General features: G+C 51.4%; 1 protein-coding gene across 5 annotated transcripts; it reads left to right on the top strand.

The window, feature by feature from the left end:
• The first annotated feature begins 397 nt into the window (after positions 1–397).
• SLX4 (SLX4 structure-specific endonuclease subunit) lies at positions 398–23,273 on the top strand. Of its 5 annotated transcripts, none has more exons than XM_063100075.1 (15): positions 398–427; positions 2,380–3,143; positions 4,992–5,216; positions 6,851–7,040; positions 8,087–8,299; positions 10,306–10,523; positions 10,634–10,950; positions 11,579–11,819; positions 12,310–12,398; positions 13,363–13,509; positions 14,112–14,278; positions 15,276–17,560; positions 20,473–20,572; positions 21,232–21,648; positions 22,119–23,273. In XM_063100075.1, exons 2-15 carry the CDS (start codon positions 2,789–2,791, stop codon positions 22,471–22,473), a joined length of 5,319 nt encoding a protein of 1,772 aa, XP_062956145.1. In that variant the 5' UTR covers positions 398–427; positions 2,380–2,788; the 3' UTR covers positions 22,474–23,273. The 5 variants fall into 5 exon arrangements, with proteins under 5 accessions (XP_062956145.1, XP_062956143.1, XP_062956146.1 ...); XM_063100073.1 differs by lacking the exon at positions 398–427 and adding an exon at positions 530–747; XM_063100076.1 differs by lacking the exon at positions 398–427 and adding an exon at positions 530–1,494 and having other exon boundaries at positions 10,315–10,523.
• Positions 23,274–23,514: the final 241 nt, after the last annotated feature.

Genomic DNA, 23,514 nt, shown 5'->3' with positions numbered 1-23,514 from the left:
CGTCAGGCCACATTTGGAGCCTCTCCAAGATCCCTCACTCTCTTTACTCCGGTCTGCACCACAGGCAAGGGCGCTCCGAGGGGGTCGCCACTGTACCGTGAGTGAACTATGGTGGAGCAAGACTTTCTCTTAAAACGGCCACAGTGCCCCAAATTCACCCCGACTCCCCTTCAACTCTCAACAGACTTGACTCGGACGCAAGATGCTACCGCGCAGCCAGTCAGGCGCCGCTTCCGCTGCGCCCCACCTCGCGCCATCCGGAAACGCTCTCCACCGCGCGCCCGCCCCAGGGGCCGCGGGGGAAAATGGGAAGCGAACCTCGGCACCGCTCTACGCCTGCGCACACGCAATTATCCGCGGGGGCGCCGGGCGGCGCATGCGCAGGCGCGCGGCTCTCCGTTGAGAAGGTGCCGCGGCGGCGCCGGAGGTAGGAGGAGCCGGGCTCTGGGGCTGGGAGTCTGCACCCGGGAGGAGGAGGTCCTGTCACCTCGGGCCGTTCTCGCTCTCCTGAGGGAGAAGAGCCTTTCTCGCCCGCCTCCCTCGCTGCACCTCTAGTCTCGGCAGGCCTGCAGCCGCGGCGGAGGGGCAGGGGTGGAAAAGGGCCGGGGCCCGCCTGGAGGGAGGCGGGGTGGATCCGGATACCCACGGTGGTCACGGCCAGGGGGCCAGTCCAGCGATCGGGATCCTCCGTCTGGCTTTAGAGTCCTTGGCAGTCCTTCCCCAGGCGGATCCATCAGCTCACTCTCTGTAGGTCGCCGGGTTGGGGGCGGGAGGGTCTGCCTTGCCACATCCATTCATTCATTCCGCGGCCGCTGTGAGCCGGGCGCCGGGGTGGGTACCAGGTGAGGAGGCACAAGTCTCCTACCCTCTGGAAACTTCAGCCTTGTAGAATCCGTTATGTCATATTGACTGAGCACCTATAGGAGATGGACTGTTGAATCAACAGAGACATGAAGACTCAATACCATTGTGGAGGATGGAATTTTCTCTAGCCGCTTCCCACATCCGACAGGATAAAATTCAGTTTGCTTAGCCTGATGTTCCAGGCCCTTGTGAACTGATCTCTGCCTCTCCCTGCAGGCTTCTCTCCTACCACTTTCTCATCACTCAGATTATACTAAACTCTTTGCAGTTCATGAATTCAATAAATAGTTGTCTAGCACTTAATTACAGGTCAGGCACTGTATCAGCCAAAGAGAATATAAAGTAAAATAGATGAACCTGTGCCCTCCTGAAGTGTTGAGCTTAGTGGGGGACAGATATTAAGTCAATGAATAATAATATAAGAGCCCGTACTCTGGAACAGCACCGCCTGGGTGTGATCCCAGCTCTGCCACTTCAAAAGCTGTGTGGACTTGAGCCAGTTCTTCATTCTGCTTGTGCCTGGTTCCTTGCTGTAAAGGAAGGATGACAATAGATTCCACTTTCTAGGACTATTGGAAGGATTAAATGAATTGAAGATTTGAAAAACGTTGGAATAGTGCCTGGCTCACAGTAAGCATTCATTAAATGTTATCTATTCCATGTAACTATAACCTGTGATAAGTGCCATTGTGAAAACTGTGATGATGAAGAATAATGGGGGGTGGAGAGTGTCCACTTAAAGGATTAGGGGAAGTTCCTCTAAAGAGGAAGATGAGAATGAGCCAGTCATACAAAGTAGATTCTAGGTAGGTGTATCTGCCCAGCTCTGGAAAACTAAATGATTAGCCAGATTACTTGGACAGTAGAGATTGAATTATTGTATTTTAAATGAAGAACTTCTGCCATTGGATCATTCAGTTTTGATTTTTGTACTCCACTAAGGTGTGTGCCAAAGTAAATAATCATGCCCATAAGGCCCAACCCTTGCATATAGGCAGTGTTCTAGTTGTCTGGGTTTGGAGAGCTCTTGTTGGGCTGAGAGGATAGAGAAAATTGGTCTTTTCTCTCCTCCTGAGTGTTCAGGGGCATATACTTTTCTTTTTCTTTTTCTCAGGCTGCATTGTTTACTAATAGAGCCTCTAATAGCTGGGGGCCTTAGGACAGTGTAGGAGATAGTTTTCCTAGATTTGGGGATCATCTTGTTTCTGTGGTGACTGCTCTTCATGGGGTTTGTTCCCCAAATTTTAGTAAAAACAACACTCTCCCAAGATGCACATACTTGTATTTTTCTGCCTGTGGAAGAATATGCATTGACAGGTTTCTACATCCCTCTCCTCTGTTGTGTTGTGACGTCCTGTGAGACAATTAGACTGTGTTAACCGGGTTGTACTGAGTATTTGACAGGAGTATTGTCACTCTGAAGACTTTTCCCATACCCTGCATGCTCTTGTATCTTCCTGGAAAAAAATGGCAATATCTGTCCAATTACACTTAGGTGCTTTTGATTTTCCACAGATGTGAAATTAAATGAACCAATTGTGCTGCATCACCATGGAGATCTTGGAGAATCACCTGAGCATCAAGTTCTTATGTATTCTGTCTCCAAGGCCTCAATTGGACAATAAAACATTCTCTCAATTGTGAACTTTAGCAGAGGGAAGCTCTAAACATGTTATTTAACCATGGGCCCAGTTTGAAGACAGATATTTAAGTCATTATAGAGAGGAAAACAGAACTTTTTGTTCAGTTGTGCCAACTTTCCAAGTATCTCAGTGAGAAGTAGATGGGGCCCTAATGGAGCTATAAGTGGGAATGAGGCTTGGCTAGGCTCACACTCGTGTTCACTTTCTCATCTGTGTACAAACCCCCAGATTGACCCTTACTCCTCTAAAGACCGCTTGAAACCCTTTAACCTCGTCAGACGATGGATGAGTCAGACGATGATTTTAAAGAACTCTGTGCGAGCTTCTTCCAAAGGGTGAGAAAAAATGGAACCAAGGAAGTGTCAGGAGAAAGGAAGACACAAAAGGCCTCAAACAGCACTCAGATAGGAAACAAATTAAAAAGGACTAAACGAACTGCTAGCAAGAGCAAAACTCTTCAAGGCCCTGCGGAGAAGAAACCTCAATCTGGCAGCCAGGCCCCTAGGACTAAAAAGCAAGGAGCAACCAAGTCGCAAGAAAGTAAACCAGCTGTCACTGTGAATGGAGGGGGAGGTGTGCTTGCTCCTGCTCCAGATCAGCCTGTGCTTTGGGAAAGAGCACAGAGCACACAGACAGGTAATCAGTCAAGAACCACTGCCAGATCTTTCCAGAGAGCAAACCAGAGGTGATTTGTACTATTTTATTTTATTTTATTATTTATTTATTTATTTATTTTTAAAAGATGACCGGTAAGGGAATCTTTTAAACACTTGACTTGGTGTTGTCAGCACCACGCTCACCCAATGAGCTAACCGGCCATCCCTATATGGGATCCAAACCCGTGGCCTTCATGTTAGCAGCACCACACTCTCCCAAGTGAGCCACGGGCCAGCCCCGATTTGCTATTTTAAACCAAGGTTTGGAAAACTTTCTGGAAAAAGTCAGATAGTAAATATTTTGGCTTTGTAGGCTATACTTTCCCTGTTGCAACTACTCAACTCTGCTGTTGTAGTGAGACAGTGACCAGAGACAATATGTAAATGAATGGGTGTGGCCATGTGCCAATAAAACTTTATTTACAAAACAGGCAGCCAGCTTTGGGGCCCTAGTTTATAGACTCCTGCTTTTTTTTTTTTTTAAAGATGACTGGTAAGGGGATCTTAACCCTTGACTTGGTGTTGTCAGCACCATGCTCTCCCAACTGAGCTAACCGGCCATCCCCATATAGGGATCCAAACCCGTGGCCTTGGTATTATCAGCACCACACTCTCCCAAGTGAGCCATGGGCCAGCCCCCAGACTCCTGTTTTAAATAATAGTCATAAAAAATATAACCCGTGTGAATTTTCCACATGATCATGTGCAGAGCCCTCTGCTCTTTCTGAATTTACTATGAATGCTTACATTGTGTACTTGACACGTGTTACATAAACAAGAAAATAATCCTGCTGCTCTCATTTTCTCACATTCTTTCCAAAGTGGGGAGGTTGGAATGAGCCAGCCAACAGGGTTAGGCTGCCGTGCGTGCAGGTTTAAGGCCCAGGAGATCTTCAGGTACTTCCCTCCTTTCCTCCAAAGACCTTTTATTCTTTTCTTTTCATTTTTTTTGGTTTCTGTTTTTGTTTAAAGCCTTTTTCTGCCCTGCTGCTCTTGGTATACTGAGCCGTGTGCTTAGCATGCATTCCTCATGCAGAACTGAAAAGCAGCCTTGCGTATATAATACAGTGCAGGCTCTTTGTGCTCTTGCTTTCTGTTTCTAAATTTTCTTCACCTTCACTTCCTGATCTGAAATAACAATAATTTTTTTTTTCTGGTATTGGTCAGCATCACCCCTCAGTAGAGTGGTGGTAAGTTTTAGCTGGCAGAGATGGTTGTAAGGCTTTGGTAATGTTGCTAAAACACTACTGGTCCCTCATGCTCCCTTTGTGAGTATGGTGAAAGCTATGTACAATTCTCCAGAAAACCCTACTCACCCACTCCACATACCTGCGACACTGACACAACTTCAGGGGGCTCACGGATCCCCACTGCAGGCCATCTGTGGATTCCAAGTTAAAGGAAACTTCCTGTCTAGAAAGAGAAACGTTTGTTATTAATATTTCTTTAATAACCACTTTATTGAGATATAATTCACATTCCATAAAATTCACGCTTTTAAAGTGTACAGTTAGTAGTTTTTAGTATATTCACAGAATTGTGCAGCTGCCACCACTACCTAATTTTAGAACATTTTCATCGCTCCAAAAATAAACCCAATGCTCATTAGCAGTCACTCCCCGTTCCCTTCCTATCACTGATTTATGTCTATAAGGCCACAAACAGTGAGGTTACCAACAAGCAAACAGTCCTATTCACACTTGTGAGTCAAACCTAAAGTAGTTGATAAAGGACCCCTTTGAAACTTGGGTCTAATCTGTATCTGGTGGAAAAGTTTTTTATTTCTCCAGCTACAACAGATGCTTTTGAATTTTTTCCTCCTTGCCAGAGAGTGCTCCCAACAGTGACCCCCGGCACCCTCCTTCCTGTCTGATGACAGTGGTGCCAAGTCCCTCCAAACCCCGCATGGCCGAGCTGGTCCTACAGCGAATGCAGCAGTTCAAGAGAGCAGACCCTGAGCGTTTGAAGCATGCTTCAGAAGAGTGCTCCATCAAGGCCACACTGGAAGAAAATGTCCCAAAGGGCCCTCCAGAGGAGATGATGGCGGGGAACGGTATGAGTGTGTTTCTGTCTTTCAGAGATAAGTAGTAACACTGGAGGAAGGGAGGCAGAAAGGAGCTGTGTCCGCTGTGCTTCTGCTGTGGGCAGGCCCTGTGCCTCGTGTCTTACCTTTGCCACCTCATTGGACCTAGCCAGAACATGAAGGGTCCCTTGGGTCATTTGTCACTTAGCTTCTTTGACAAGGTACCTCTTCCTCTTTTTTTTTTTTCACTTTTGCTTTTTATTATGAAATTTTCCCTTATAGAAAGGTAAAAAAATACAACAAATCCCACATACCCTCAACGTAGATTTAACAATTCTTAACATTTTGTTATATATTTTTAATGTCTCTGTAAATATACACATTTGTATCGTTTGAACATAGGTGATAACACTTCATCCCTAGATCTGCTGCATAACCAGAGTGTGTTATAATGCCTGAGTCCATAATATTGCTTGGTATCCAATCATGTTCAAATTTCCCCAGTTGTCCCAAGGATATCTTTTATAGCTGGTTTCTGTTTTTGTTTTCTGAGCAAGGATTCAGTATAAGTTTGTGCACTGCATATTGCAATAGCTCATTAGTCTCTTAAGGTCTAGACTCTAGAACAGTCGTCCTGTTGTCTATTTTTTAATACTAATTTGTTGAAGAGTCCAGAGTAGTTGTCTTATAAGATTTCCCACTTTCTGGATTTGTTTGATTATTTCTTCATTGTGTCATTTAATCCCTTCCTGTGGCCCTGGTACTGCTGGCCCACTGTGAGTAAAGGAGAGGCCTCTCGGCTCTAGGTTCGGTGGTTTGGCAACAGAGCCTCACAGGGGCTGTGAGCTTCGTGTTGCACCCCCAAGAGGCAAATAATGTCAGGTGGTCCTATTCTTTATCCCTTAAACAATACAATCCTCAGCTCTGATGAAAACATACAAAAGGAAAAGAGATCGGGAGAGACCGTGCTGACAGGCCCACAGATACACACGTGTAGTCCCTGTGCTGCACTTGCAGGTCTTGTGGTGAGGCTCTGAGGGTTCTCAGGCCGCCCCAGAGGTCCACAACATGCAGTGATTTGACATCTGCTGAGGCACATGTGGAGTCCCCGTGGCACATGTGGGGTGCACAGGAGTTGCTCATCCAGTGGGTGCGCCCAGTACATGCCCTGTGTTTAACTCAGTGCTCTATGTGTCTGCACAGCATACCCAGCAAATGCTCAGGAAGAGATAAGCCGTTTCTTTGTTAAAAAAACAAATAGGGCATTGAAATGAAGTTGTGCTGCTTCTCTGGCTTTGGCAGCAGGCACAGTAGGCCGTAGTCGTCTCCAAGAACTTGGGAATTTATGAAGTTCTCAGGGCGTATGTCTCATGCTTGCTGAGTGTTGCTCCAGCAGTATCAGATGGGCTGCCTTGGAAGCCATCTCAAAACCAGAGTCAGTCCATCCCCCTGAACCTGAACCTGCATTTTTAACAAGATGCCCAGGTGATCGTGTGCACATTAGAGTTTGAGAAGTATTGTTCCAGGAGCCCCATTTAGTGCTCACTGGACACTGCCCATGTGACCAGGCTGGCAGGATGGTGCTGGGTTCTGGTTTCCTCGTGCCCCGAGGGTGAGCTTGTCTTTGGAGCTTATCCTCATAGATTGTTGGTGTTTTTCCACAGGGTATGGGCCTGAGCTCCCTGCCACAGAGAGCGATGCTGCAGTGGCCTTGGCCCTGCAGCAGGAATTTGGACGGGAAGGAACATCTGCACATGGTGATAGCCTGGAGGAGAAGGGGTTGTTCTTCTGCCAGATCTGTCAAAAGAACCTCTCAGCTATGAATGTGACACGGAGGGAGCAGCACATGAACAGGTGGGAGCAGTTGAGGCCATCGCCTCTCCCGCGTGTATGATCAGAGCCCAGGGCACGCTGTGGCTGTATGGGAATCTCAAGACACCTTACCATCACGATAGCACCTCAGTTCTGTTGTCAACCTGCCCTTTTTAAAAATTACTAAGATATAATTCACCCATTTAAAGTTACAATCTACTGGCTTTTGGTATGTTCCCAGTTGTGCGACCACCACCACGATCAATTTTGGATTATTTTCCTCACCCCCAGAAGAAACCCCAGACCCTTTAGCAGTCACTCCCCGTTCTCCCACCCTCCAGCCCCTGGTGATCACTAATCTACTTTCTGTCTGCATGGATTTGCCTGTTCTGGACACTTCGTGTAAGTGGAATCACTCAGTACTTGGCCTTTTGTGTCTATACTGTTTCACTCGACTTAATGTTTTCAGGGTTCATCCATGTTGTAGTGTGTATCAATACTTCGTTCTTTTTTTTTTTTTTGTCTTTTTTTATGACCGGCACTCAGCCAGTGAGTGCACCGGCCATTCCTATATAGGATCCGAACCCGCAGTGGGAGCGTTGCCACGCTCCCAGCGCTGAACTCTGCCGAGTGCGCCATGGGCTTGGCCCTTCGTTCTTTTTTATGGCTGAAAAATATCCCATTGTGTGGCTAAACCACATACTGTTCATTCTTTCGTCCATTGATGGACATTGGGATTGTTTCCACCTTTTGGGCACTGTGACTAGAGCTGCTATGAACATGCTTTTGAGCATGTATCTGAGTGCCTGTTTTCATTTCTTTAGGGTACACACTTAGGAGTGGAATTGCTGGGTCATGATGTAACTCTGTGTTGAATCTATCTTTGCTTTCTTTACCCACCTTTGCTAACCCATACCTAAATGAAGTATCTGCCAGCTGACTACAGGAGACGTACAGGCTGTGTGAAGAGGATTTGCTTTGGGGAACATGCCTTGGCCACAGCATGTCCATGTTGATGTGGATCCACGTTTGCTATGATCCGCATCACTGGGGAGGGTGGATCTCCTGTATTTACTGTCTTCCTCCAGGTGCCTGGATGAGGCTGAAAAGGTGCTAAGACCTTCTGCACCTCAGATCCCTGAATGCCCAATTTGTGGCAGACCGTTTCTCACCTTAAAGAGCAGAGTCAGTCACTTGAAACAGTGTGCGGTAAAGATGGAGGTGGGCCCCCAGCTCCTGCTGCAGGCTGTGCGGCAGCAGGCAGCTCAGCCAGAGGCGGGCAGCAGCCCACCACTGTCCAGGTGAGTCAAGTGAAAAAGAGGAAAACCAAAGCAGCCAAGTAATGCTGTTTGTACTTGATTTGTTTTTTTAAAAAAGCTTTTTATAGTGTTGGAGGAAAATAGAGCCCTCTTTTATTCTGGAAATGAAACACGGGAGGAGGAGACTGGGCACAGTCTGGAAGGGAGTGTGGAGGGGACAGATTCTGCATCCTTGAAGGCTTTGAAATGGCCCATTCCCGTGTGTTTGTGGAAAGGAACATTTGGACTGGTTTCCTCCACATCCTTCCTGAGGTGTTTCCAACCTCATGACCTTACGTACCCACTAGAGCATCTAAGAACTTGCCGTTTGCTTGACCTCATTGCTTTGTTGACCAGCATGATTTCCATCTCAGTCCGATTTTTGGACTGATATTGTAAGCTTATTCAGCAGTTCAGAGTTGGTGACCCAGAACCATAGTACCTTTTTTTTTTTTTTTAATTCCCATGAATGAATTCTTAAGTGTTAAAATAGGAGGCCTCTTTGATGGCTGGGAAACTAGATCTCTGTGTGCAAACCACATGGGTGGCGGAGGGTCAGCTTGCTCCGCACTTGCCACCGAGGATGCCAGGGTTGACCCCAGCTCTACAGGGAGCAGAGGCAGCATGGGCCCTGGACTTCTCTAGGTGTGGACTTCTTCCCCTTAACACTGTCGAGCGCGAAGAGAAGGCCAAGGCTGATGTCTGTGTGTCCCGGCCCCTGCCTTGCACTCGGGTTCCAGCAGCTGAGCTGGCCAGCCTGAGACCACAGGGGCAGAGGTGGGTTCTCTTGGCCAGGAGCCTACCTATATTTAGTGCTTCTGCCGCAGCATTGTAGGATTGGAAGCCTCGAGGCCCTTAGAATAGACGTGATCTCAGCCACTGCTTGCCTCCTGGCAGGACCACACTGAAACTGTCCGCTCAGATAAAATATGTCTGCATTAAAATACCTTCAAGATGTGTGGGTTCTTCTAGAAGGTCTTTAGAGGAGAAAGCTACAAGAACTGGCCACCTGCATGGAGACTTTGAACCGCCCCTCCCCTGAGGCCCAGCCTAGGTGTTTGGGACTCTGAGGCCATCAGAGCACCCGTGCACCAGCCCCTGCCCCCTCCCATGCTGTCCCCTCAGCGCAGGGCCCGCCTGCTGGCTGGAGGTGCAGCCACAGCAGCTGCCTCACTCACAGAGGCGGGGGACCTGGGCTGCTGGGACAGCTCCTTTCTCCCTTGGAGGCTGTGGTTATCATCCTAGCTCCCAGGAAGCTTGGACTAAGTTAGGGCTCACTGAGACCCTCTGAGATGATGCCTGAGAACCCGAGCCCAGTGGAGAGCACAGGCTTTGCAGAAGCCAGAGGCCTGACCACAGCTACTGGCAGGCAGGCCGCATCTGCAGTTTCAAAGTTCCTTTCTCCCATTACCCTCCTTATCTGTCCAGGAGCCTAGGTGCCCTCCAGCCAGAAGATCCTCTGGGTTCATCTCCAAACCAAGTGAGTTGCTGCACACTGGCTCCCGAGGCAGCTGGCCGTGCTGGTGGCCTAATCTGAGGGTCTCTTCCTTCAGGCCCTGGGCAAAGGCACCACTTTGGGGCCCCTGCAGGAGGGAAGGGTTCCTTCTGTGGCCTGTGTGGCCAGGCCTGCCTCACGGGCCTCTGAAGTGTCAGTGGCAGAACCTGGTAGGAATCCAGGGAGCTGACTCAGGTTCAAGTGTTGACTCCACAGGAAGGGTCTGGCCACTTTCCAGAGTGTGCAGGTCACACTGATGGCTTGGTGCATCTGCCAAGACCCCACTGGGTACCACCACATGAGAGGACCCAGACTCTCCTGTGTCTTGGCCATGCTGGACTTCTGGCCTGGGGTCGAGTGGGCTCACATGAGGCCTCTGTACGATGGGTCCATGTCTGTCCCTAGCTCCCGAACTCACAGAGGAGAACAGGCCAGCCCTCTTGGTCCTGCAGGGAACCATCTCAGAAGATGACGTGGAGGCACCTCCAGCCCTCACTAATTTTTCTCTTTGGAGGTCTTTTAGCTTCAGCAAGCAGGCTGGAGGTTTGAAACGGAAAGGTGCCACCAACAGGAAGGGACCACAGAAGAGGCAGAAGGTGGACCAGCCTGAGGAGCCATCTGAAGACCTACTGGTGGCCTTGGCTCTGTCCCGATCTGAGATGGAGCAGAGTCCATCTGTGCCGGCACTCAGACTGGAAAGTGCTTTTTCCGAGAGGACGAGACTGGGTGCAGGTACATGTGACTGGGAGCTGTGGCTCCGCGCTGCTCCCTGTCACCACCCCAGGCTCCAGGGTGAATGGACGGCTCCACCACTTGACTGTGTCACCTCTCTTGTTCTCTAGAGAAGAAATGTCGCAGGAAGAAGCCCCTGGTCTCCCCCCCGCTGCTGTTAGTCCAGGACTCCAAGACCACAGGTAGACAAATAGAAGATCGTGTGGCCCTGCTCCTGTCAGAGGAAGTGGAGTTGTCCAGCACGCCACCACTCCCTGCCAGCAGGATGCTGAAGGAAGAGTTGCCACAGGCAGGCTGGTGCCTGCGACAGCCCGAAGGAAGGCGGCCCTTGCTATGGGAGGGCAGTGCCCTGACTGGAGCCAGGGCTGTGGAGTTCTTCTACACGGCCAGCCTGGTCCCTCCCCTCGTGCCCCAGCGGCCTGCCCAGGTGAGCCCTCCCCCTCCGGGCACACATGGGGGTGGATTTGGGGAGAGGTAGGTAGTTCCAGAATTGCAGCTCTGGACAGCAATGGCTGGGTGACACAAAGTCCCAGAAGAGGGAGAGGAAGCCCAAGGGGCATCGTCAGCTGTAACTCATCTCTCTGCAGCAACTACATGGCTCTTCTGGTAAGAATAGGGAGGACCCTGGTTCCCAAATTTAGGAGAATGTTCCTGGAGGGTGTGCTTAAAATGCAGAGTCCCAGGCACCACTCCTGGGAGGAAGTCCAGCAACCTGCATCCTAAATGTGCACCCCAGACGATCTGCAGCCGCTGCTCCTGGAGTCAGGACCTACCTGCCTCAGGCTATTTAGCCCTGACTCTTTCTGGCTCACCGATAAACCTTCCTGCACGGCCAGAGCTGTGACGGAGAAGCCCGTTGACACGCAGTGATGGGGAAAAGTTTCCCAGGGTTGTTCCGGCTGTGACTGGCACCTTGGATACCCTCGTGCCACCACAGCTGTCACCCTCTTCTGTGGTTTGAGGTCCAGCCACCCACACTGCATGTGATGGCCACTGCAGTGCACGTGTTGGTGACAGCGGCCACACGGTCACTCTGGCTTTCTGGCTTTTTTCAGGGTCTCACGCAGGAGCCCATGCTGCCACTGGTGCCACCTGAGCAGCCAGAGCAGGGCGTGCAAGGGTCACCTGTTCTCCACAGCAGCCCCGCTGTGGTCCATGGCCCCAGAGACCCATCACCATCTGCCAGCCAGAGGGAACGCCAGGCCCTGCAGGACCTGGTGGACCTGGCAGGGGAGGGGCTGAGTGCCAGCCCTCGGCCCAGCAGTGGGGGCCTGGCCAGCTTGGGAGGGGCCACAGGTGAGACTCTGGACAGGATGCTTAGGCCAGCACCCCCACCCTGCACCCCCACACCCCTGAGGACCTCCCCTCCCTGTGTCTGAGTTAGTCCAGGCCTTGTGCTGCTGCAACGGCTGCCCAGACCTGAGCTGGCGGGAGAACGTGTTATCTCTTGGGTGCTTTCGTTTCTTCTCAAAGATGAATGTGATCTGGGCAAGCCTGTTACAATTTTCCTTAAACTTTAACCAAAGACAGAGCCATCTGCCCACAGCAAGTGATCCTTTGGGCTAATTTTGTCTGTTTTTCTATCCTTTTACCTCCCTGTTGCCCAGGGGGAGGTGGGGCTGGTAAAAATGGTTTGGGGGGTTTTGCTTTAAATTAAGATGTTCCCAGCTAACAAGCACCTCCTGGGCACCTCTGGGTCCCACTGAGCCTGCAGTCGATGCCGTCTGCTGGGCAGTTGGCGTTGCTGGGAGGTGACATTCTCCTAACCTGTGGTTCCTTCCCTCAGGGTTGGATATGGTGCCCACCAGCCTTCCACTGACCGGGTTTGTCCTGCCCTCCGAGGAGAAGCACCCAGAGAGGGGTGGCCATGCTTCGGTGAGGACTGGGGCTTCTCCCACCATGACCTGTGCTGTGGTCTTGGCTGCTGTTGCTCCTCATGTGACGGGTGAGGCCAGCTCACTGCTGGCCTGCAGGCCCCTCCCGAGCCCACTGGCCTCTCAAAAAGTGTCTCTGCTTCCCAGGAAAATGACACAGATTGGAAGCCTTCGGGCAGAGCTGGGAGGGAGCCCATAAGAGCCTCTTGCTCCCCTCCTGGGGCACTGCCACCAAGTCTTTGTCCCTTTTGTCGTGAGCTCTGTAGGCAAGCCCCAGAACCCCCTGTGTCCTAGGAGTGCAGAGGGGTCAGTCTATGTGGCTGCCTCCGTCAGGCATCAGCTCTGGGGACTCTTCCTTTAAGGACTTACTGTGCCCTTCTGTGAGTGGGTCCCGGGCAGGGCTTCAGAGTTGAGCAAGGCCAGGCCTGGCCTCCAACTAACAGTCCAGTGTTCTGTGTCTGTGATGAATTGGGTAGAAGTTGGGTTTTCATCAGAGTGGACATCATCCCATTAGGACATCAGTGTCACCAAACACTTCTCACAAGGGCCAACCTGGTAGACTTGGGGCTCTCCTCTGGGTAGGGTCCCTGAACTGCTTATCTTCGGGTCCTCGTCTGTTGCATCAGGCTGGTGGTTGTCCCTGGCACAGTGCTTGGGGGCCACTGGTGCTGCAAGTGTGTCCTCACTGCACTATCCTTCCTCTCCACTAGCCAGTCCCCTGCCTCGGGGTCAGGGATACTCTGTAACAGAGCACTTGAGAGAGAATCTGGTGTCTTGCTGGTCCGCATTGCTGAGTACCTCATGATAACTCAAAGGTGGAACCCAGCTGAGGAACCATTTTGCAGAGGGGAGGAGAGTGAGGGTCTGCTCCCTGTCCACCTGAGCACCACCTTAGTCAGGGGACTTCACAGGCTCAGAGAAGCAGGGACAGATGGAATGATGGCATGCTTCCTTGTCCCTTGCAGCTCTCCCTTGGGTTGCTGGTGGCCAACTTCAGCGCTATGGTCAATAACCCGCACCTGAGCGATGTGCAGTTCCAGACGGACAGCGGGGAGGTGCTGTACGCCCACAAGTTTGTGCTGTATGCCCGATGTCCACTCCTCAGTCAGTATGTAAGTGTGGTGGCCAGCACACCCTCTCCCTCCCCTTCCGTCCCCTGTCCCTGGCCAGAACCCCCCTCTTTCACCATCTCCCTCCCCGTGAGAGAGACACAGACATGCTGGAGGGGATCTGGGGATGACCTCAGAATTGGGAAACATCAGAATGTTTGTTTTGCTGAATGAAAATCTTTTTTTCCCCAGAATTATGTCCTCTTTCCTCTATTTCCATAAGTCTCACAATCAGTCTCTTTAAGGTTGAATTGCTGACGAATGTTCTCAAAGACTCTGCTCTGACACGTTCTGATGTGTGTTTGGCTTGAATATCAGCAGGAATCCAGCGAACCACTGTCAGTCTGTCAGAAAGCTCTTGAGGCCTTGACACGTCTAGCAAGAGGAAATTAACCGGGTTCTCGAATATCTGTTCCTAATATGATTTTGACAACAGAGAAGTGTTGCAGCCTCACCTGCAGAATTCCTGGCCAGCAAAATTCACCGACACTGGCTGAGGCTTTTCCTGGGGCCGGGGCTGTTCATAAGACCAGAAACTCACAGGACACTCTACGTCTGTGTTGCTGTCTGATCAGTAAGCCTTTCTTGTTGTGTCCCACCCTCAGGTAAACAATGAAGGCTTCTCTGCTGTGGAAGATGGGGACCTGACCCAGCGTGTCCTGCTAAGCGATGTGAGCACCGAAGCCGCCCATGCATTCCTGAGCTACCTCTACACTGCGGATGCCAGCTGTCCTTCCCACCTGGTGCCTGAGCTGAGCTCCCTGGCCCTCAGGTCCAGATTTTCTTTTCCATGTGCTTCACCCTTTGCAAGTAGCTAGCAAGGATGGGAGATGGACAGCCCAAGGGAGGGTCAGGGCTTCGGCCGTCAAGACTTGGAGTCCTGTTTGTACTTTTTAATCCCAAGTTTCTGACCGGTATGACCCTGAGCAGGGAATGTCAGTTGGAAGTTGGGCCAGAACAGACACCTAGAGAAGGGCCGAGTGCTGGATGGGGGCGGTTTCTACTGAGTCCATGGCTTTGAGCTTTCCGGGCCTGATAGGAGAGTGGCCCTCGGCCTCCACGCCCCCAAACACTGCTGCTCCTCGAGTGTCCACCACTGGAGCTGAACAGCACTAAGTCCCAGCACACAGACATAGAGCAATGCTCAGTCTACTTCCCATGGCTTGACACCTCTCCCTGCTTGTCCACACCAGTATCTTATGAGAGATGGCAGGCAGCCCCACACAAAGGTGATCCAACCCTGACAAGGCTTGAGGACCTCTGGGATAAGACCTGCTGCTCCAGGGCTGTGTTGTCCATTGGCTGCTTTCTTGAGAAAGGAGTGGCTCAGCCTCGGAGGTTGCAGATGTGCTGTCTGAACCCCAGGGCCTTCCAGCAGGTGCCGGCTGGTATGCCTGGTGGCCTGGGCTGGCTGCTGTGCTTTGCATCTGGCGCGGCATCTTGAGGGCCTGTCAAGGCAGCACATGCTGTCCACTTCTGCAGCCCTGTCAGTTCCTAGTATCTGAAACCCAGCTTGAGGCACCCTTTATATTTGTAGCAGTAGAGGTAGTGACCCTTGCTGTAAATATTGGGAGTCTCTGGTTTCTAGAACTAGGGGTACTCCTGGGCAAGAGCATCGGTGCCGTCCATGGAGAGCAGGTAGAAGGCTGGGGCCGAGTCACAGTTGTTCCTCCTTGTGGAGACTCTGCTTTGAGCTCCCCTCACCCCAAGGTGCCTGGAAGGTCACCTCCCTGCAAAGTGATGGTGACACTCAATGTTCTGTGTTGCAGGTTCGGTGTGAGCGAGATTGTCCACCTGTGTGAACAAGAGCCCTTCGTGCCGGACTCAGAGGATGAGCAGCAGCAGGAGGACGAGAACTGCGGAAGCAGAGTACAGAGCTTCCAGGCGCTCTTGCGCTCAGTGTGGGTGGACGAAGAGGAGGAAGCAGAGACCGCGCTGAGATCAGAGGACCATGAAGAAGACAGAGAAAAGGTGAATGAAGCAGAAATGGAAGAAATTTATGAATTTGCAGCGACTCAACGGAAGCTGCTCCAGGGGAACAGAGTGTCAGACACTGACAGGGACACTGGCCCATTCAGGGAGGACAGTCTGATGTCTGGGTGTGTGCTAGCAAGTGGCCAGGGTGACGAACAGCTGGAAACGGCAGAGCGAATGGAGTCACCTGGGCCAGAAAGAGAGGAGGCCACAGCCATCTGGGAAATTCTGCCGCTCCAGGGCCAGCACTCAGATGGGGAGTGGGAGGCAAAGACCCCTGAGCAAGGGGCGCCGAAGGAGACCTGTGGACGTTCTAGCTTGGCCAGCCCTCCCAGGGGCTGCCAGCCACAGGGAAAAGGAGGCTCCTGTTTGCTGCCAGTTGATGTCCATGATTCTAAACAGCTCTTTCCATCAACTCGAAGAGAATTCTCTGAATCATCCCAAATAACAAGTGATCATGAGGAACACAGTGGCACCGGTGGGAAATGGGGGGCGGAGATTTCCCATCCCGTTGCTCCCCGGCAGAACTCCCCACCCCAGCGGTGCTGCTTCCTGTCACAGCCGCCTTGTGGCAGAAGTCCCAGCCGGTCACATCTTCACTCCCATTATGCAATCTATTCAGCTCCATTAACGCCCCCGTCACACGGTGGAGTTTCCAGGGTAAGCTCCCCAAAATCACCATCTGTAGTTGTACTGTCAAAGCAGAGGAGAGTCAGTAGCATTCTCATGTCATCTAAAGAGCCAGGCCGCCAGAAAGGCAAAGAACGTAGTTCCATGTGGGAATGCAAAAACAAGGGGGTCCTGATTTCCCCAGAAAAACCTCCATCCATTGACCTAACCCAGTCAAACCCTGACCATTTGAGTTTTAGATCTCAGAATTCTTCATCCAGCGTGAAGAAAGAAGATGAAGTTATCCTTTTATTGGATTCAGATGAAGAGCTAGAGCTAGAAAAAAACAAAATAAAATCAGTTTCTGATGATCCCCCAGAAGAAAGGAACATTCTAGAAATTAGCCTCAATTCCTCTGAGCTGTTTTCAGTCATTGACGTCGATGCAGATCAGGAACATTCCCAAAGCCCACCGATGAGAGAAGCCATGCCACTGCAGGAGGAGGACGAGGGGCAGTTGGAGAGTCAGGGCTCTTTGGGCCGCAGAGGGGCCCCGTGGCTGCACTGTGACCATGACCATGACAGCGGCCCCAACGAGGACACCACAGACACCTCATGGCTGGTGCCTGCCACCCCGCTGGTCAGCAGAAGCCGTGACTGTTCATCACAGACCCAAATCACAAGCCTCAGTGCCAAGACTTCAGGAGATGAGACAACCCTACACATGCCCAGGGACCCCGTAGGAAACAGGCAAGTGAGCAAAGCTGCACAGAAGATCTCAGTGATCATGCCCCAGATTCCACCACCCTGCCGTGACCCCGTCACTCCAGAAGCTTCCAGCAGCGGATGGCAGGTCTACAGAAGCCCTTCCAGGCCCCACCCTGGGCGCCAGGAGCGCACTTCTCCTCTGCCTCCCCATCCCACCGTCGCGGCCCTTGCCGATCTCACTGGGCACTTCCAGAAACGCTCGCCGCCTGGGCCGAGCCTACCAAATCTGGCCACAGCAAGCGAAGTGGTGGAAGTTGAGGACAGTGAGGATGAGCAGGAGGTGGCCTCCCACCAGGCAAACAGCAGTCCCCGGCACGACAGCGACTCTCCAATTCCAGTTGATGATTGCTGTTGGCAGGTGGAGCCCCTCTCACCGATCCCAATTGACCACTTGAACCTGGAGCGCACTGGCCCCCTCAGCACCAGCAGTCCCAGCAGCAGGGCAAGGGAGGCCCCGGACAGTGGGGACTGCCGCTCCCCAGGACTCCTGGGCACCACCCCCATCCGAGGAAGCTGTGCCGCCCGAAAAAAATCTCGGGAGAAATCCTCATGGGCCAGCTCACCAGGGAGCAGCAGGCTGAGCTTTTTGAACTCAGCTCTGTGGGATGACTGGAATGGAGAAGAGAAGTCTCCAGAGGCTCTTCATCTAGTCCAGACACCAAGTGCCGATGGAGCTCAGAAGACAGAAGGATTGGAGAAGCCAAGTGAGTAGCCAGAGGGCTGGGGAGGGGTGTCGTCCTGTGTACGGTTTTACACTATGGGAAGTGGAGCTCAGTAATGAAAGTCCAGGACCAGGGACACGGAAGGGCCTGCTAACCTGCGGCAGACCCTTCTACTTCCTTCCAGATCCCTCTCCGCAGTGAGGGAGAATCTGCTGTCCATCAGACTCTGCTTGGGCAAATAAGTCAGTGTTTCCTAAACTTGCTAAGTCCTAAGGTTCACCTGGGCACTTGTCAAAAATTCATATATGTGGATCCCACTCCAGAACATGAACCAGCGCCTGCAAGAGGTCGTGACTCTGTTCAGCAATCTTAGGTGCGTTTTAAGATAGGGCAGTTCCTCAAATGTAGTTCCTCAAAAAGTTAAACAGAATGGCCATAGGACCCAGCAATCCCACTCTTACCTAGTCATCCAAAAAAATTTGAACACATGTACTCAGATACCTGCACGTGCATGTTCACAGCAGAACCAAATCTCCATCAACAGATGAAGGAATAAACAAGGCATGGTCCATCCATGCAATGCAATATTGCTCAGCCCTAAAAAGGAGTGAGGTACTGATACATGCCACAACCTGGATGAACCTTGAAAACACACTGAGCAAAAGAGGCCAGTCACAAAAGGTCATTTATTGTGTGATTTTGTTTATATGAAATGTCTAGAATAGGCAAATCCAGAGAGACAGAAAGCAGATCAGTGGTTGCCTGGGGCTGGGGGAGGGGAAGGAGGGGCGACTGCTTACTGGATACAGGGCTTCCTCCTGGAGTGATGAAGATGTTGTGGGACCAGAGAATGATGGTGGTGGCCCAACATCGTGAATGTGCTTAATGCCACTGAATTGTTCACTTTAAAAAATGTTTTATGTGAATTTCACCTCAATTAAAAAAATACAAAAACAAGCTGGCCGGTTGCTCAGTTGGTTAGAGTGTGGTGCTGATAACACCGAGGTCCAGGGTTCCATCCTTGTACCAGCCAGCCACCAAAAAAAAAAAAAAAAATCCTCAAAAACAGATGGGCAAGTGTGGGAAGCTATGAGCCCCCATCCTTCTTGCCCCCTCAAGTGGAGGGATGCCCCTTCCCAGCTCATTTCAGTCCCAGGGGAGAATCAGAGCCCCTAGTATCAGCCCTTCTCGCTGCTGCTCCCAGCCAGGCACCTTCAGGGAAAGCAGAGGAAGAGCTGGCTGCACCAGGCAGCGCCTGGGAGCCAGGACGTCTGGCTGGGGACAAACCTCTGCCTGCAACTTGGGGGCTCATTTCCTCCTGAAGTCCCTGGTAATTAGGCCTCTGGTGACACTCTCAGCCTTGAGTGGCTCCAGAATCATCTGCAGAGCTCCTTAAACACATGGGGCCCACCCCTGCCCAGAGCTTGTGCTTCAGGAGGGCCCAGTATAGCCAGAAATTTGCATTACTAACCAGTTCCCAGGCGGCACTGTGACAACAGCTGCCACAGGAAACTTGAGACCTGGGCACCTTGTCCAGATCTGGGGTGGGCGTCCACATGAGCTCTGAAATGGGCAGAATTGTTTGCATTTTTCAGGAGCCGGAGTCTACTGTCTTCATCGTGGTCACTAAGTGCTCCATGATCATAAAAGGATAAGAACCAGGCTGTATGTTCCTAATTTGTCCCATTTGTCTTTCAGATACTGGTTTTTTTTTTAAAGTGACAGTTTTATTCATTTTATTCCCATAAAATTCACTCTTTTAAATAAGTGGTTTTTAATATTCACAGTGTTGTGCAACATCACAACATTATCTAATTCCAGATGTTTTCATCACCTCAAATATAAACCCCACACCCATTAGTAGTCACTCCCATTTCCCCTCCCCAGCCCCTGGCGACCACTCATCTGCTTTCTGTCTCTGGATTTGCCTGATCTGCACATTTCATATAAGTGGAATCATACAATATGTGTCCTTTTGTGTCTGGCTTCTCTCACTCAGGATAAGGTTTTCAAGGTTCATGCATGTTGTAGCATGTGTCAGTCTTTCATTCCTTTTATGTCTTAATAATATCCTGTTGTATGGATAGACCACATTTTGTTTTTCCATTCATCTGTTAGTGGACATTTGGATTGTTTCCACTTTTTGGTTATTATGAGTAATGCTTCTGATTAACATTGATGTATAAGTTTTTATGTGAACATAAGTTTTCATTTTTCTTGGGTATATGCTTAGGAGTGGAATTGCTGGGTTGTATGGTAACTATGTTTGGCATTTTGAGGAACCACCAGATTTCCACCAGTTTTTTAACGTGGCTGCACCATTTTAGGTCCCCATCAGCAGTGTGTGAGGGGTCCAATTTCTCCCCAATCTCATCAAAACTTGCTATTCTGTGTTTTTTATTATAGCCACCTAAGTGGGTATGAAGTGGTATCTTGTTTTGATCTGAGATCTCAGTTGGCTAATGATGTTAAGCATCTTTTAATATGCTTATTGGCTATCCGTATATCTTTGGAAAAACGTCTGTTCAGATCCTTTTCCCATTTTTAAATTGGGTTATTTGTCTTTTTATTGTTGAATTATTACAAAACATCTATGTCTAAGCTGCCTGAAGCATATCAGTGTTGTGCATTGTCTCAAAGTGTCACTTTGTACCAAGTCATTTTTAAGTTTATTGACAGAAGATTGAGTCTTGTGCTGGGCTGTTGGGTTGAACAGCCCCAGAGCCCACTTCACTTGCTGTCAGCGTTGGACACGGTACATGCATACCGTGTCATGCCTTCCCGCCAGAAGACACCATTCCAAACAGTGAAGGGGCTGGTTACTCCTGCCTTCGTGGAACAAAATGGTGATTGAGTTGTCTCCATGTGTAGTATGTTATTAGTGACACTACCAGGACCAGAAGTGGTAAATCCACGTCCCTCATGCTGAAATGTGTGCGGCTTCTGTTTTACAGAAGGTGCTGATCCGAAAAACTTGCCCCCAAAAGTGCCCATAACTCCAATGCCAAGATATTCCATTATGGAGACCCCAGTGCTGAAGAAGGAGCTGGACAGGTGGGTGCTGCCCTTCAAAGCTTGCTTAGAAGCGGTCTTTTTCCTTCTGCGCATGACAGGGCTTAGCAAGTCTGGAAGGGAAGGATCCACCATGTGGTCCCTTCAGGCCTGGTGGACGCAGCTGGCCTGGGCTTGGGAGGAAGGTTCTGTGGGGGGCATATGTGGCTGCCAGGGGATGGGGCAAGCTGCTGGGCTTCTCCACACACTGTTTCCCAAATTTCCTGGGCCCCAAGATGCTAACTAGGGGGACTCCTTCAGGTGACCCATTGGGCGACAAAATCTCCATGTTCCATGTTGATGGGAATGGAACCCTAGCCATAACCTGAGACCTGATTTTTTAAGAGAACATCAAAACTATCACCTCCAAATGAATACTGCTCTTCAACGTGGGCACCCGGGAAGTCATTGCTACCACCATCACTCAGAACACTGCAGGAGCGTCTCTTTTGGGATATTCTTTAGAGTAAGCTTTGTTCACACAGAGGACAGAACTAACCTCTGAATGCTCATAAAAGTCAGGCATCTAAACTTTCAGTCACACAAAGCCATTCATTAAATTTGTTGGTAATTGCTTGCTCTTTGCTAAAAAGTGGAAATAGCATAGACTGTGTAGACAAGCTATGTGGTTCAGCCCTGAACTTCACCTGTTTTTCATTCAGGTTTGGAGTCCGTCCTCTGCCTAAACGCCAGATGGTTCTGAAACTGAAGGAGATATTCCAGTATACTCACCAGACCCTGGAGTCAGGCTCCGAGGATGAGATCCCGGCCTCACAGGCGCCCCTGGAGGCACCCTGCAGCTGGACGCACACCACCGAGACCTATAAGCCTCCCAGGGCAAGAGGCCGCACCCAGCAGGAGGCCCCCAGGGGTCCCATGCCCCAAAGGTCCAAGGGACCTACTAAGACCAGGGGCCCCCGACCTCGAAGGAAGCAGCCCAGTGAGAGCATCCCACCCCCGAGCCAGTCACCAGCTGAGGAGGCTGCTCCGGGCCCAGAGGGTGACACCCAGCTCCCTGCTTCCCAGGAGTCTGTGGCCACCTCTGTGGAAGGCAGTGACAGCTCTTTCAGCTCACAGAGGTAACTGGACAGAAGTGACAGGCTCAGCAGCATCATGTGTCCTCTGACCAGTGGGTCTGAGAGCTGGCATAGGTGGGGCCTGATGGCCTATGTTCAGAAACTAAACCCTGCTTTCTGGGTTTGCACCATAGGAAACACAGGCGGCCTTAAAGGGCCGTTCCCTCCGAGCCCCCAGCAGCCCTTTAGAACTCTTGGTTTCTGGCCCCGCAGGCTGGGACTCTCCGGCTGAGAGCGGAGCCTGATCAGGGCAGCCCAGCTGGGGTGCTTGGGAACACAGTGGCCTGTGGGGTGCTAGGGAACACAGTGGCCTGTGGGGTGCTGTCAGGGGTGTCTTACCGCCCCGGGAGTTGTCCAAGCCGCACTCCAGGCTCCCAGGGACCATAGAAACCCACTCCTTGCTGGGAGGTTCCTGGTCTCAGGGGACTGGAGAGAAAGGGTGTCACGAGACGTCATTGTCTGGTTCTTTCCAGTTCTTCCTCTTGTGAGTTTGGCACGGCCTTTGAGTCTGCGGGGGAGGCCGAGGAGGCCGAGGCGGGGGTCAGCACGTTGCAGATGGCTGTGCAGGCCACGGACACGGAGGAGGTGCTGAGGCGCTACATCCGCTCCCAGCCCGCCCTCTACCGCAAGGTGCTGCTGTACCAGCCTTTTGAGCTGGCTGAGCTGCAGGCCCAGCTGAAACAGAACGGCATCCATGTGGCCACGGGCAAGCTGCTGGACTTCCTGGACGCGCACTGCATCACCTTCACCACCGCTGCAGCCCGCAAGGACAACCTCAAGGGCAAGAGGCTGCGGCCCACGGGCAAGAAGAAAGGGGAGCGGAAATGACAGGGCCACGCCTGTCCCCATCCCGCAACAGCTGCCCAGGGGTCTGTGCCCAGCATCAGCAGCCCCTGCCGGCCGTCTGTGGGAAGCACCTGGGACTCCCAGTATGGATCCGGCCTCCACCAGCACCTTGGGGCCTCAGGGCCACATCTACTCTGCACCTGTGAAACGACCACAGCACTGACCCAGATCTTCCTCCACTGGACCCCGCTTCCTGGGTGGCATTTGGAGCATGTTGCCCACTGGATTTAGGACCCTGGCCCCTCCCTCTTTCGGGGCCCACAGTGTCTCCCTTAACCCAGCAGGGCCTCATGTGTTCCAGGGGAACAGTGAGCCACTACCAGCTGGCAGGGGCAAGGCCTGGTTCTTTCACATCCACCACTCTCTGTGTCCCCTAGCCTCAGGCATGACTGCCTGTGAATCTGTCCTGAGCTGGACATCAGGTTTAGCCTGCCCTGGCCGGCCTGGGCCTGTTTCCTTCTCAGCACTCAGACCAGTCCCCAGTAGACCAGGTGTCCCCATGCTCCCTCACTGCATGCCCTTGGGGCAGCCCTCCTGGCCCAGCCATCCTGCCGAGACACTTGTCACCATCACCAGCAGTCTCCAAACTGGACAGCACACAAGGGCCCAACACAACTGCAGCCCCCAAAACAAACATGGTCTTTGTTAGTGGAGCACAGGTGAGGGCCAGAAAAGAAGAAAAGTTGGGGTCTCCCCATCCTTGTGTATGTCCTTGTGCGTTTTAAATATGGTGCAGTCTGTTTTTTATGATGTGCAATAAAAACAAAAAGCCTTTCTAAAAACCTTGATGCTACATTCCAGAAAGTCACAAGGGAAGCCACTGTGAGCTGCCACCCCACTTCCCCACCCGATGTCTGCAGGGTCCTGCTTTGTGCCTGCTCTGTTTCAGGTGGGTGACAGGCTGCTGTCTCCTCATTGCCTTCTGGTTTGTAGATAAACGGATACAGTTTGTTCATTCATGCATTCGTTCATCCACACGTCTGTCCGTGCACCCCCATTTTATAGAGGCCTTACTCCATGCTG

Source organism: Cynocephalus volans, chromosome 6 (genome assembly GCF_027409185.1).
Source record: "Cynocephalus volans isolate mCynVol1 chromosome 6, mCynVol1.pri, whole genome shotgun sequence".
Taxonomy (NCBI): Eukaryota; Metazoa; Chordata; class Mammalia; order Dermoptera; family Cynocephalidae; genus Cynocephalus; species Cynocephalus volans.
Note: the sequence above shows the minus strand (reverse complement) of the source record. Positions and strands in the feature narration are given on the sequence as shown.

Coding starts and splice junctions, on each gene's coding strand:
- SLX4 (XM_063100075.1), top strand. CDS start 2,789: ATGGATGAGTCAGACGATGATTTTAAAGAACTCTGTGCGAGCTTCTTC. Junction 17,561..20,472: donor AGAAGGATTGGAGAAGCCAA/GTGAGTAGCCAG, acceptor TCTGTTTTACAG/AAGGTGCTGATCCGAAAAAC. Junction 21,649..22,118: donor AGCTCTTTCAGCTCACAGAG/GTAACTGGACAG, acceptor GGTTCTTTCCAG/TTCTTCCTCTTGTGAGTTTG.